The sequence below is a fragment of the Gossypium arboreum genome, chromosome 10, assembly GCF_025698485.1.
Source record: "Gossypium arboreum isolate Shixiya-1 chromosome 10, ASM2569848v2, whole genome shotgun sequence".
In the NCBI taxonomy this organism is placed as follows: Eukaryota; Viridiplantae; Streptophyta; class Magnoliopsida; order Malvales; family Malvaceae; genus Gossypium; species Gossypium arboreum.
Window position 1 is genome coordinate 122,581,807 of NC_069079.1, and position 15,602 is coordinate 122,597,408.

The 15,602-nt window shown below is 32.6% G+C and overlaps 1 protein-coding gene across 3 annotated transcripts; it reads left to right on the top strand.

Moving 5' to 3' along the window:
* The first annotated feature begins 11,644 nt into the window (after nucleotides 1-11,644).
* LOC108489534 (auxin response factor 18-like) lies at nucleotides 11,645-15,174 on the top strand. 3 transcript variants are annotated; one of them, XM_017794158.2, is made up of 4 exons: nucleotides 11,645-11,996; nucleotides 12,226-13,397; nucleotides 13,517-14,412; nucleotides 14,500-15,174. In XM_017794158.2, the coding sequence occupies exons 2-4, from the start codon at nucleotides 12,306-12,308 to the stop codon at nucleotides 14,567-14,569; spliced, it is 2,058 nt and encodes a 685-aa protein (XP_017649647.1). In that variant the 5' UTR covers nucleotides 11,645-11,996; nucleotides 12,226-12,305; the 3' UTR covers nucleotides 14,570-15,174. The 3 variants fall into 3 exon arrangements, with proteins under 3 accessions (XP_017649647.1, XP_017649646.1, XP_052876166.1); XM_053020206.1 differs by lacking the exon at nucleotides 11,645-11,996 and having other exon boundaries at nucleotides 12,032-13,397; nucleotides 13,517-13,829; nucleotides 13,950-14,412; XM_017794157.2 differs by having other exon boundaries at nucleotides 11,680-13,397.
* Nucleotides 15,175-15,602: the final 428 nt, after the last annotated feature.

A 15,602-nucleotide genomic window follows, 5' to 3' on the forward strand; every position in this document is an offset into this window, starting at 1 on the left:
AAAACCATGACACAAACTTTTGAAAAATAATTTTCTTCAAAAAAATTAAAATTCAATACTTCGATGTTGGTCATAATTTAGGAATTGCTACTTTTGAATATTTAGATAAACTATAATCTTTAGACTGTAAACACTCAGGACAAATAACTAATGCTCAAAGTTTTATGTGGAAACTGTAGATATACTTTAGACTTTAAATTTCCCTGAGATAATTATGAACACCCAAGGTAGACGTGGTAAGGATCGGCCGCATAGGGTTGCACCCATTGAGCAACCCACTATACAGGGAGAAAACCCAATCCAAGAATAGGAGTATGTAGAGAATTCTACCGCCAATGGTGGTGGAAGCTATGAGAATGGAGATGATGCAGTGTTGCAAGTGATGCTGAGGGTTTTGCAAAGGGTTGCTAGAGCCTAAATTGGATAATGGAGTTGTAGATCTATTACGGAGAGACACTGATTGAATGAGGCTGAAATATTCAAGGATGTTGCTAGAACGACCCCTACCAGGGCTGAGTACTGATGGAGTCAACAAAGATGATTCTAAAGGATCTAGATTATGCTCCAGAACAAAGATTAAAGGGCAGTCTGCCTTTGCTAAGAGATGAGGCCTATTATCGGTGGTACTTTGTTTTAAGTGGAACGTAGGCTAAACGTTTGACCTGGAGATATTTTCAGGAGGCCTTCCAAAAGAAGTATGTGGGCATTAGATATGTGGAAGCTCATAGACTCGAGTTTATCGGTTTGAAATATGGAGATAGGACTATGGCAGAATATGAGGCTAAATTTCTTAAACTTAATCATTATGCTGAAGGTATAGTCACTGCAGAGCAGGACAAAATCATGAGGTTCAAAAATCAGTTGCATTTCAAACTCAAAATTCAGGTTGCTCCACACCAGATATGGGTGTTTAAGACCTTAGTGGAGAAAACCAAAATTGTGGAGAAGATCAAATAGGTGGAACGCGAAAAATGGCAGAAAATTAAAGTCTCGATTAAAGAGATTCTAGTTCTACTGGTTCAAATTCTCGTCCCATAAAATAAGCTAAAGAGGGTAGATTGCAGCAAAGGGTCGTTGTAGCTAATTCTCGTCCCGATGCACGAACGTCTGGTGGCAGTCAATCAGCATTTTAGTGTCATATCCCAAAAATCGGGTTAGAAAAAATTGGGTTAGTGAAACCTAGAGTGGTCACGTTTCGATTTTTGAGTTAAGATTGTGAAATTATGTCAAGTGAATTCATTTGGTTCGATGGTTAAGTGTTGTGTTTGTGTGTGAGAGGTTCTGAGTTCAAATCCTTTGTAACACCCTAAACTCGACCTAGACGCTACGACCGAATCTGGAGATGTTACAAAGAAGGTTTTGGAAACAATGTTACTTCAATAAAACTATGTAAAATTGTTCAATAAATCATCCAAGTTTTATAACCCATATCCGTTTATAATTTTTTTACCGAAAACATTATTTAATTAGTTCATGTACCAAAAAATAATTTACACCGGAAGTCTTAGAAACTGTTATATATTGGAAGTCCAGTTCATATTTTCAGAAAAATCTTTGTTTGCATGAAACCTCGTTTTCATAAATCGTTTTTTCAAACCGCGCAAGATGACAGGCAAACGAAACAAAAACCAACAGTTAAAACCATACAGTCCAAAGAGTCCCAAAAATTACAAACTCTCAATAAATCCAGAATTTAAAATAAAAACCATTAATTATTAAGTATAAACAGTTCTTGGTCGAGTGGTCACTGCTAAGCCTCCATCGCACTGATTCGCCTAAGATTGTGGATTACCTGAATAGAGCAGACAAAGAGATGTGAGTTTTCGTAAACTCAGGGTGTAACCTAATAGAAATAGACATGCTACATACACAGATTTTCATGATCAGTTAGATACAGATTCAGACCTAAGCCCATAGTAGATACAGTTATCAAAACTAGATAAATAGAATAGATATAGTGAGTCCTAGTCCCATCCTCTACACACCATCTCAAACCATTTCATCACACCATGTGGGGTTAAAAACACCTACTCATCCCTACACATCATATAGTGTCGATGTGACACATTATAGTTAATATGCAATCAAGCTGCTAGAATATAGGCGAAGTGTCGCAATACAGATCACTTCCTCCACATATACAAGTCCCACCCCAAACACAAATACAGAATACAGATGCAGAAATAACATGCTTACATACAGATAACATATATATATACACTTAACAGAACAGTCAAACATACATATCAGTGTCCTACTCAGAGCAGACTATCAGAATATTAGATTACATAAATTAGGGTTTGGATAGCCCTTACTAACCCTAGGTAGGCCCACAGTCGATCGGAACGAGCCATGTGACCCTAGGGAAATTTTCAAAATTATGGGCCCACACACCCAGATTGGCCTTGCCCATGTGGCCCACACTGTCACACTCACACCATCACATGGTCGTGTCATACATGGCCTACCACACAGCCAGGTACACGCCCGTGTGGCGTCGACAGAATGCTTTTTCAACTTTTACCGAGGCTTGAGTTCTCATGTTTTGGGTACACACCTGGTTTTTTTTTTTTACTAAAATACAATCCCGAGACCTTTGTAACCTAGGAACATAATACCAAACACCGATTTAGTGGTTAATTTACAAATTTGTCAACAACAATCTGACAATAAACTCGACTTACTGTCAACGAAAACCACCGCAAACACCGTTTAGGCAATTAGAGCGAAACTCATTGTTCACAGCCTTCTCCTACACCAAAATAATCACAGAAAAATAGATTCCATGATTACACCAATACACCAACATGGAAGGAAGTAACCTACCTTACAGAAAATAAAAATTCCAACAGATAAAACTCTACTTACCTTAACCAAGCCAGGAGTAACAGAATTACGAAAGCAACGATAGGATTTAATGGGTGATAAGAAAAATTGGGAAAAACAAGAGAAAACGAAATTTGCAGAAAAGGTAATAGGAAAAAAAAAAGAGGGAGCGATTTTTGGGAAATTAAAAATACAAAAAAATAGATATGACAACATATCCCTAGATTTTCTCCCATTCCCCCAATAACTCCCAACCACCTTAGAATTTCACTTCCACCCAACCTCTATCTCACAACTAAAACAAAAATATCAGCCACACTTTCACAGAGAATCTAACACAGGACCTCCAGGAAACTAACTCCTTACCACTCAAACCAGCAGGCTCATTCTGATATAAGTTAACTAAAGACAAAATATAACCCAACTTACCAAGGTTAAGGCTAGGGTAAAACAAATAACCAAATTTACCAAAAGGGAGACTTGAACCCAAGACCTCACACACACACCCAGAACACTTAACGACTAAAATAAATACACATTTGTGTCAGATTTCACAAAAACAAAAATAAATTAATCAGGGTGTTACATCATTTCCCTTACATTTTTGTTATTTTTTGTCTTAACCTCTATCCTTGATCATCTAGCATAAATAACAATTTTGCCCAACTATTAGCAAAAATGAGCCTGTTAGTTCAGTGGTAAGGCTTTAGCTTGCCCAGGGGCCCTGTGTTAGAATCTTGTGTGTGTGCAAAGTGGAGAGTAATTTTGTTTTAAATTCGGAAGAAAAATATGATGTGGATAATGATAGGAGTTAGTGGGGTTAGTGGGATGTAGGTAGTTATCTTTTTGAAAATTTCCCCAAAATATCTCATGATTTTTTCCACATACACTATCTCTTTTGTTGTCATTTTATCCCCAATTTTCTTTTCATCTTTCGGTTTTCTCTATTTTCTTTTTTGTTCTTTTCTTTTTCTCTTTTTGTTTGGCTATACTTATGTTTTCTTCTTCTAGTTACGATATTGCACGCCTACGATTCTTCTTATTTCTCTTTTTATTGTTCGAGTGTCGATATCAGATTCTTTGAGTGACAATTGTGAATACTCAGATGAGCCAATATTGCAGTCACATCTGTACACAAGTGTTTCTATTCCTTTTCCTTTAAGAATAAGTGTCAATTCAGATAGCGTGTTGTTGGGAAGTTGTGATTAGTGTTGGCCGTTTAGTAAGTTTCATGTTGGGTTTATTATTTTGTGTTGTTATTCAAGTGTAGAACATGAAGCGCATAACACCTCGTAGTTGAATTAAGGTTGTAGTCGGCACTCTATCAAGGGTAAGGGGCTGTGGACCTTGGTTAAGGATTATTTTGGTGTGTTTAGGCCAACTTCCCTATGTTTTTGGTCGAATACTTTAATTAAGTAAGGATTGAGTAATTATTTTAGATTTGGTGTGGTTATTAATTAGTCGGTTTGGATGTCATTTTAGGCTTATGGAATACTTGTAGTTGGATTTGTATTGAAAAATGATCAAGTCGGTAACTAAAAACCCAAAAAACAGTGAACGGTGCAAAGTAAAAATTTTCACTGTCGGTGTTAGACAGTCATATGTTAGGCCGTGTGGCAAACTGTGTGACACACATAGCCACACGCAAGGTTGTGTGCCAGACTGTGTGGTCCACAGAGTCTAGGCTATTTGGGTCGTGTGGGCTATACGGGCTAGGCCATTTAGGTCGTGTGAGTCACACGAATGTGTAGGCCAATTCTCTGAAATTTTGCCTTAAGGTCATATTTTTCATGCAAATCAAATTTAGTCCTTCCATAAAGCCCGTATGGTGTAAATATGACTATAAATCCAAATATTTGATGTTCTGTTTTTGTTTAATGTAACTAATGATCATATGAGAGGTATGTTATACGTTATAACTTGATGTGTTTTAGGCTAATGTGATGAAAAATTTGTTGTGAATAGCATGTATGACATTCACGCATTCGATATCTGTTTATTTATGCATGTGCATGGGGGTGGGTTTGATTTGTGATGGAGGAAGTGTATTCTGGCAGCATTGCTGCAATTTTGCCGATTAAACAGCAATATCTGTTTGGACCTTTATGAGTGGCATACCACTACAATCCAATGTGATTGGATGGAAGGACTCTTATAGTCCTAATTAGTTATATTCATTGGACGGAGTTGGTGTGTAGCGGATGGGGGTAAGATCTGTGATTGCAACTGTATCAAAATCTGAATATGCATTGGTTTCCAAATTTGAATGGTTTGAAAATGGTAAATATACTTTTGAATGATTTAACTTGTTACGGTTGAAATTGCATTATTTGATTTAGCTAGATTGGTTTATATACTCAAAAGGTAGGTTAATGTAGATTACGATACTTAACTTAGTGGATGTATGTCTAATTCAAGTCAAGACATAACATTGTTTACTCCTAGAATGGTAGATGAAACACAATTGAATAGGTGAAGGGTATGCTTTGAGAATGTAAAGTTGATATGAAAATTTCATATGTAAAATATTTAAATAGTTGGATTATTGACATTGAATGGTTGATTAGGTTGAGTTTATGTTTGATTTGGAGTGGATTGGAATGGTTAGGTGATTTTTTTTTAACATGAAACAATATGGATCTAAGTTATTTTTTATGGTATAAGTTTGTGTGAATCATTTAGGTAGTATTGCGCCTTGTAAGGAAACTAAATGTTGTTTTTGCAAAAAAAAAAAAGGGTCCTCATTATGACCTCTAACTCTCAACGTTGTAACATGGTGTAGAAATAGAATGTCGTCGCGATGTCAATAGGTATGAAGTCGCGACGTGACATACTGAGATGGTGACTTCATGACATAGAGAGTGTAAAGTCGTGACGCCAGCCCAAAAGTGTTCAAGCCTTACAATTTCGTCCTAATTCTATTTCGGGTTAACAAAAGACCTTTTGTAAGCTCATATGGGACCAATAATGATTGTGTAATATATTATGTATGTGAATGCTATTTATTTACATGTTTGAATGATTGAATATTTGCATAACGACCTAAAAATTACTTTGTCAATAGTTGTAACATCTCGTAGATCGGACCCAACGACCGAGTCAGGTATGGGGTGTTACATAATTGGTGCAAGTTTTTGTTTCCAACAATGAATCTCATCACATGTACTAACTTTTAGTATGGTCCTTCGAGAAAAAGCATGCCGATAAGATGTGTTTAAATGAAAAAAAAACTTCATTGATTATTAAAAGAATAATTTTCATCGATAAGGTATTTGATTGCTGTTCACTGATAGTTTATGATATTCATGCACTAACGGTGTGTTAAAGATTTTTTTTTTTAAATTTTATAAAAAGTAGTTTGGTGGCTAGAGACAATTCACATTGTAGACGTGTGAAAGGTAATACAATTAGTTAAGTAAGAAACAATTGAGAGTATTATTTGATATCTTAAGAGTGAATGTTGTCTCTAGGTTGATAGAAGTACTCATAGGTTCTTCATGTGGATCCCATAAAGTTAATTGGCCCACAGATTAATATATTTATTGAGTCATGGTGAACCTTCAACACGTGTATTTAGGAACTATAGAAAGTTCTTCATAGGTTGTATTAAGTAAGTTTTAAAGTAATCAAGCGAGGTCTACATATAGAACATGCAAGAGACATTGCCAATGACCATGTAAAGTAAGGTGTAGCCTTTTAACGACATATTTTCAGTGAGAAAACAGAACACTTCATTGGTAAAAATATTGACTTGGTGAGAACCTCCGTGCGAAATGAAAACATATAACAAATTTCATACCTAAAAAGATCAACCATTTGTTTTTATTTTTAGTGAATTTTTAATATTTATTTAGATATTATTGTACTTGAAATAGTTTTAGGTCTTTTTTTTTTTTGTTTGCTTTAATAGCTAAAACTCAATATCTCTTTGATAAAAAAAAAACCCTAAAAAATTTATCTATTCCAAAGTCTAAAAGGGCCAATAACTTTTTGTACGTACCAAAGAGAAAAGTTATATCAAAATAGTTTTAAAGGAATTAAATTGACGTGAATTTTCAATGGCTACAAATTATCAAAGGAGGATTAATTTTGATGGGTGAAAATAGAAAATAAAACAATTAATAGGAATGGGTACAGGTAAAATTTTGTCATAGTCTAAAATGGAATTATCAAAGGCCCACTTCAAGAAAGACAACCAGAAGACAACCATTTTTAGAGATAGGATTGGGGTAATGTTGTTTCAAATCTAAGCAAAATTATAAACAATATACATATGCATATAGTTATGCTTTCTAATATGGGTCCCCTAGTGTCTTTAATTAACAATTATTTTGTTGTCATTTTAAAAAAATATTATATTTAGTAAAAAGATTGAAAATAATACATTGATTGTAAGTATAAATATATAAATTTTGATTCAATATGTATCATAATATATTAATTTTAATTATATGCAATTGCATATATGAAATTTTTATTTTAAATTAGTTTCTGCAAAACATAAACATTATTACCAACACGACACTATTTTGGTCAAAGACCTTTTGGTATTTAGTGACTACATTAAACTTTGACCAGATCTAGAGTCGAGCCAACTCTAAATACAATCTTTTTATAGTTATTTTCTTTTTACCAATATTCAAACTAAAAACTAGGTATTTGAAGTTATTGAACTTTTACTTTATTTTCTGTTAGGATCAATAATTATAATCAAAATAAAACGTTATTGAAACAAAATTTTTACATGACTCAAACCTGAAATTATAACACTGCTAAAGCCTCATTACCTAAGCTATCTGAATTTTAAAGGTATACAATTGAATTCAATTTAAAATTTTAATAAAATAAAAATAATATTTTATATGTATAATGATATTAATTTAAAGTAAAATTATATATAAATTTAAGATTTTCCTTTTAATTTAATTTTTACCAATTAAAATATTTGATAATAATAATAATAATAATAATAATAGTTAAATTAAAAGTTTTGGTATGTTTTTAGAGTGTAGGGTAGACCCTCCCATGTTTAGTGAAATGGAGTAACAAATTTCATTTTGGTTACAATAATATTAGTTAGTGGAAGCTGAAAAAGGGCATTACCAACAATGAAGACTTTAGACAAGATTGATGTCATTTTCAATGTTTGGTTTCATCTCCAACTGTTTGTGTCTGATCCATTCATGTCTATTTGTAGTTTATATGTCTGGTTAAAGGGTCACTTTCTTGTTGCTCTGGATTTGTTATTAGATTGTCCATAATGTTTTGTTTGATTGGATGCCTTCATTTCTCCTTTTTATTATCCCCTATTTCTTCAAAAACTAAATAAATCAAGTGTGAGAATTTTATATTAACACTATTATTCACTTTTATTTATTTATACTTTTTTATGTGAAAGTATATTTTTATTTTTAGGAAAAAAAGAGTGGTTAAGTTATTCTTTTAAAAATTTTAAAGTAATCTTACAATTTTATTTGTGCATTTATATGAAATAATAATAATTTATATTTTAAATAATAAGAAAACATGAATTTAAGTGTATTCAAATACGTTTTATCCTTCTATTTACATATTAAATAAGAGTTAATATTTCTATGTATTATATAAAAGAAATTAATTTTGTGAATATAAAACCCTATATTTTTTATTGATATGGAGGAATTAATCTTTATAATTCACAAGAAAAATTAAAATCGAATAAAATATTATTCCCAATCACATTAAAAAGTAGAAAACATAAATTTAAAATTAAATAAATATTCATAAGTCACCAAAATATTTAAAAAAATATTTGATATTTATTTATTCTCTCAAAAAGCTTATTTAAAAATTAAAAGAAATCATAGCATAATTGAATTTTTTTAGGGTTTGGCCATAAGACATTCACACAATTTATTTATTTTTCATTGGCAAATATTATTAGAACATTGAAGTGCTAGACAATGGCTTACCTTTCTCCATGACCAATGTTGTCATAAATGGATATTTATAGTTTAAATAGATTGGTACCCTGTCTATATCAAATAATTAATATTGGGAAAATGATATATTTGTTGTTGAAGTTTGCTTTCCACTACTTTGCAAAATTTGTGAAAATATTATAATTATTTTTATTTTATTTCATAACCATTAATGACAATTATTTCCATAAATAGCTAAAATGTAAAAAAGGCACCCAAAAGCTAGCACTAACCATAACCAATTATTAAGAAATTTTTAATTTATTCATCTCTTTTAACCCAATATTTGTATTTTATTTCATTTTGAAAAAGAAAGTAAATTCAAAATTTACCTTTTACCTTAATATGAGCTTGTAATATTTCACTCTCTATATATTTCTAAAATGTAGATAGTAAAAATCTTTGATTTGGTAATTTTATACTTAAGGAATTAGATGAAACAATGTTTGAACTTATCATTAGTTAGATTGGGAATTAGTTGAAATATTGATCCGAAAAATAATTTTGAATAAATTAAACTGGAATCAATATAGACCAATTTAACCAACTAAAAAACTGATTGAATTGATTAAAGTCTACTAAATCATGTTATACTCACAATGATAGTGAAAATATATGTAACAATTTTTAAAAAAATTAATATAATAATCAAGTATGACTTTGGTTGAAATGATAAAATTGAGAATAAAAATTATAATATTTTAAGTTAAAATCCAATAAAATGCAAGTAATTTTTAGATTCTAAATGAAAAGATAAAATTACCCTTAAAACAATATTTATTACTTTATAAAAATAAAATAAATTATAATTTTTTACGATCTAATTGATGGATGACATCAACTCCGTCATATTCTTAAACATAGTGTAATAGTATAGGAGAATCTGTCATCATGTCAAGATATATACAGTCTTTCCAAATTAAATTGCCACATTTAGCTTTCTAAAATTTTGGTCAATTATTCTTTTCAGAACAATATATTTTAAAAATTTAAAGTCAGAAACTATTCACCGTTAAAAATAATAAATGCAACAATTTTGTGAGACAAAAGATATATATATACATATGGTTATATATAAAATGTAATAACATGAATACAAATTGATAAAATTTAAAATTTAAAATCAATTAATTATAGGAGATAGGTAAAATGTAAGAATCTCTTGCACCTTAATTAATTGTCGAGTATTTATTTTTCACCTTAGATATAAAATAGTTTAAAAATTCATGATCAATATTTATCTCTTAATGAATCTACATAATGCAAAAAATTGATCGCCGTAACAAATACGTTGTAAGAAAAAAAAAACCCAACACTAATTGAAAAAATCACAAAAATTAGTTGTTGTTTGCTTTTTGGGGGGTTTGATTTGTTGGCTAAAATTTTGGTACCCTAAAAAAAGGGTCTAAAACAAGACCGACCAAGGTCTTAATCAAGTGCCGAATAATTTGGTTTTTTCATGCAACACTTGTAATCAAACAGATTAAATTGTCCTTAATCTCAATGTCACCATCATCTAATTTTACCAACTAATATTCCTTAATCCATGCATAGTATCTCGCTTTTAATTTTGACCTCTAATAATTATCATTATATTAACACTTTCATCTATCTAATCACATTAACACTCTTTTTTTTTCCAATTCAACAAGTCTAAAATTAAATTTAATGCCCTGTTTAATTATAATTACTATAAATCCATACTCCATTAGTAATAACAACACCTTTTAATTTTTAATTATATATATCATTCCATTAAATAATAACCCTAATTTCAAGGGTAAATTTGTAATTTCATATTTTGATAAAAAAAGTGTTTTTCTTTGGAAAAAATGTTAAACCCTAATCCGAGTACTAAGGATAAAATCTTGTCGTTCGGATCTTAGGATCAAGAAAGACAATAACAAACACTGAAAAGAAGAGTCAAAGTGTTGACCAGTTAATTAAAAAGATAATTAATATAAATAGATTAATTACTTAAAAAACGAGCCTTTAGATTTTGTAGTTTATGTAAGTTAAATAAAAATAAGATAAAGAAAAGTTAAAATACACTTGGCACTTATTTAATGGACTAAATAAAATTAAAAAAGAGAGAAAATAGGTGGAAAAATATTTTATTTTTCTTTGATAGAAAAAAATGTATTGATTTTTATAATAATAAAAAGAATTGAAAATATTTTTCAATGGCAAGTGGCATACATGATAATATTTTGGGAAATAAATTGTTTTGCTTTATTTCCTTAAATAATAACTAAATAATCTATTATAAATTACTCACGAAAAATGATAATTTTTCATATCTTTTGGAAAAAAATATTGAATAGCTAATATATTTTATAATTTTTAAACAAATTAATATTATTTATATAAATTAAAAATAAATAAATTAACCATGGTTAGTCCCGAAGAGTTAGGGCCTCGGACAAAATGAAAACTTTAACTGTAGTCAGCCTTGATTTCAGAGTTGCATGAAAATCGTGATATCTTCCAGCAAAATATCGTGATATTTAAAATCAACATAAAAATAATTTTTAAAAAATTAAAACTTTTTTGGGGATTATCTAAATATTTTAATTTAGCAGAGAGAGAGATTTATTAAATAATTATAAAATTAAATTCTCTGATTAATTTTTTATTAGTTGGATGTTTCCTTTTTCTGATTTGTAGGGGATATGTTCCCACTTGCTTCCTTGCCGCGTGGTAAACACTCCTTGTCAAAATAAAGCCACAACTGTCCAGGTCTGAAACAATAAAATAAAATAAATTATATTTTAAAACTTTATAATTAGAAAAATATAATTTTTTACTTGATATAAATAAAAAACTTATAAATCCTTTCCCGAATCGAACCGGAACCGGACCGAAGTAAATACTGACAAGGGCTTTTAACAGAGAGTCCCTGGTCGGCAAATAACACAAAATCTTTCACTGTTAAAATCTCTCATCTCATCTTCTCTTCTCATCTTCTTTAAAACTCTCACTCGCTCTTCACTTTCCCTTTAACTAAAACACCCTTTTACTCTATTTTCTTATTTCCTTCTCAAAGTTCTTGAATTGTTCTTTCTCTCTTTTTCTTTTTTTTCCTTTCTGGCTTTTAAAAAGGGTTTAGTTTTTTTATTTTTATTTTTTGCATTGTTATTCTTCTTTTCGATTCATCTTAATCTGGATTTTCCTTCTTTTGGTGGAAAAATATCTCCTTTTGTTCAAAAGGTAAGGTCTTTTTTAATTCTTTTCTAATTTCTCATTTAAAAAAAAAATTATGAATGTATTGTTCCTTTCTTTTTCTTTATTTCTTTTCTGGATTTTGTTCAATTGTAGCTAATTTGTGGATTTATATATATATATATATATGTGTGTGTGTGTGTGTGTGTGTGTGTGTATAAATTTTGTTTCTTTAATATTTACTGAGGCATGTCTTTTGATTTTCATGTACTAACAGGTAATCATCTAGTGAGAAAAAAACAGAGTAAAGAAAGGGTTTGTTATTTTTTCCTTTTTGTCCATAGAATTGGGGAAAAAATGATAACAGTCATGGATTCTAGGAAAGAAGTTGTGAAAAATTCAGAAAAATGCTTAGATCCTCAGCTATGGCATGCTTGTGCTGGTGGTATGGTACAAATGCCATCAGTGAACTCTAAGGTGTTCTATTTCCCTCAGGGTCATGCTGAGCATGCCAATGGGAATGTAGACTTTGGGAATCTCCCGATTCCGTCGCTCGTCTTGTGTCGGGTTTCCGCCGTTAGGTTTATGGCGGATCCCGAAACTGATGAGGTTTATGCTAAAATCATGTTGATTCCTTTGAGAGAGAATAGTTTTGGGGTTGAAGATGATGGTTTTGATGGGAATGTTGGGGTGGAGAATCCTGAAAAATCTGCTTCCTTTGCTAAGACATTGACTCAGTCCGATGCTAACAATGGTGGGGGGTTCTCGGTTCCGCGGTATTGCGCGGAGACTATATTTCCTAGGTTGGATTATAATGCTGAACCCCCTGTTCAGACTATTCTTGCTAAGGATGTTCATGGTGAGGTTTGGAAATTTAGGCATATATATAGGGGGACGCCTCGTCGACATCTTTTGACGACGGGGTGGAGTAATTTCGTCAACCACAAGAAGCTTGTGGCTGGTGATTCGATTGTGTTTCTTAGAGCTGATAATGGAGATCTTTGTGTGGGGATCCGTAGGGCGAAAAGAGGACTTGGGGGTGGACATGAATTTCCTGGATGGAACTCTGTGAGTGGAACCTCTGGTTCACAAGTTGGGAGTTATTCTCCGTTTTTGAGGGAGGGGGAGAGTAAATTGATGAGGAAGGATTGTAATGGGGATCCAAGGGGAAGAATAAGGGCTGACTCCGTGATTGAAGCTGCAAGTCATGCAGCTAGTGGGCAGCCCTTTGAGGTCGTTTACTATCCACGAACTAGCACTCCTGAGTTCTGCGTGAAGGCCTCATCCGTTAGAGCTGCAATGCAAATCCAGTGGTATCCTGGGATGAGGTTCAAAATGCCTTTTGAAACTGAGGACTCTTCACGGATTAGCTGGTTCATGGGAACGATATCTACTGCTCAGGTTGTCGATCCCATCCGTTGGCCTAATTCTCCATGGCGACTACTGCAGGTATTTTAGTTTACATTATCAATTGTCATTGAATTAACTTAGTCCTTGTATGTTATAAGAACAGTTGACATCCATATTTTAGTCTGCTCATAGATCTGTTTGATTTATCGTCTTTGCAGGTAGCATGGGATGAGCCAGACTTACTCCACAATGTGAAGCGTGTTAGCCCATGGTTGGTTGAATTGGTCACAAACATACCAGCTATTAATCTTAATCCTTTCTCGCCCCCAAGGAAAAAGATGCGGCTTCCACAACACCCAGACATTTCCTTTCTTAACCAAATTCCAATGCCATCATTTTCCGGGAACTCATTCAGATCCAGCAGCCCCATGCGTTGCATTACGGACAACATTCCTGGAGGCATACAGGGAGCCAGGCATGAACCGTTCGGATTATCGTCATCAGATCTCCGCTCCAACAAGCTGCATTCAGGTCTGTTTCCATCTGGTTTTCATCAACTTGATCGTACTGCCCCACCTACTAGACTTTCCGGCAACAACTTTTGTAGCGACAACGCCAACAATACAAATATATCTTCCTTGTTGACAATAGGAAATCCAACCCAGAGTTTCAAACAAAGCAATGATAGCAAGACACCCCATATTGTATTGTTTGGTCAACTCATTTTCTGTGAGCAGCGGGCTTCTCAGAGCTGCTCAGGTGATACGGTTGGAAACAGTTCATCAGATGGGAATACAGAGAAGACTGCTATTTCCTCCGATGGAACTGGATCTGTGTTACATCAAAATGTTCGGGAAAATTCTTCGGATGAAGGGTTTCCTTGGTGCAAAGAGGATCAAAAAACTGATCTAGGATTGGAGACCGGTCATTGCAAAGTGTTTATGGAATCAGAGAATGTAGGTAGAACCCTTGATCTTTCCGTTCTCGGATCATATGAAGAGCTGTATGGGAAGCTGGCCAACATGTTTGGCATAGAAAGTTCAGAGATGCTGAGCAGTGTGCTCTACCGTGATGCTGCCGGTTCAGTTAAACACACTGGAGATGAGCCCTTCAGGTACAACAACTTCCTTAGCATCACTTCCCTTAAGCTTACCAAACATTTTAGCTTTCAATTTATCCAACATTTAATTATGTCTTGCAGCGAGTTTATGAAAACAGCAAGGAGGCTAACGATTCTCATGGATTCAAGCAGTGACAACTTAGAAAGATAGAGAGATGAATTTGCGCCAAATTGTACAGTTTTCCCAGCCGTCGGTTTCCGATTTTCATTTCTTCTACGGTAGTTGTGAGAAATCTCCACTTGACCATTTTGATGGAACTGTAAAACCACGTTTTGTTGGTTTAACTCGAATTTTTCTTTCCAACATAAAAAGGATCTATGTCCTTTGTCATGTTTATTAAATCCCAGTCCTAGAAACTGTATATTTATGGAAGAAAATGGTGCAGGCAGGCTGCCATTTTTGCTCATCACGGAGTGTTAGGCTCGCATCATGTTGGAATAAACCGTTCATTTGTTTCATGTTCTTTGTTTTCCATTGCCAAGCAATGAAACCCATTGTTACTCTGAAAATGTCATGGTCGTTGTATGAACACAAGATGGTCTTTGAACATTGCAAGAATCAGACAAAAACATCCTTAGCTTTAAACCTGCTGGATGAACTAACTGAATCAAACTTCGGGATTTCTATTTCTTTAATGAGAGAGGGAGGGACATTTCAATTGCCTAGGTGGGAATGTCTTGTTAGCTTTTTTTTCTTTGATGTTGAATCAATTTTTCTTAATAAATTTATTTGTTCAGATTAAGACAAAAAATAAAGACTTGTTTGTATGGGACCCCTTTTTTGTACATGTGTTATGTAAAAAGGTTTGTAGAAATCTAGAGATCCTAACCCATCTGAAAGTTGATCATCATGTCTGTCTGAAAATTCCCAGATACGGATAAAAAACCAAACCAATAACTCTGCAAAGTAGCTGCTTTTGTGTTTCACATTTTGTGGCAATTCTATGGTGCTCGAGAACCATAAATCAGGGTTCTTTTCTTCAATTAAAACTTTGATATTTACTTTTAAAATGTGTATTTTATTAAATGGTAAAAAGTTTTAAAACTTCAAATTTCTTTCCATTATAATATTTAATAATATAAAAAAGTTTCAAATTGATTTTCTACCATCATTCTTTTGATTTAATTAATTTAAAAATCATCGATTAAATGAGAGTAAAAATATCGTGGAGATCTTTTAACTA

Coding starts and splice junctions, on each gene's coding strand:
- LOC108489534 (XM_017794157.2), top strand. CDS start 12,198: ATGTCTTTTGATTTTCATGTACTAACAGGTAATCATCTAGTGAGAAAA. Junction 13,398..13,516: donor CTCCATGGCGACTACTGCAG/GTATTTTAGTTT, acceptor TCGTCTTTGCAG/GTAGCATGGGATGAGCCAGA. Junction 14,413..14,499: donor ACTGGAGATGAGCCCTTCAG/GTACAACAACTT, acceptor TATGTCTTGCAG/CGAGTTTATGAAAACAGCAA.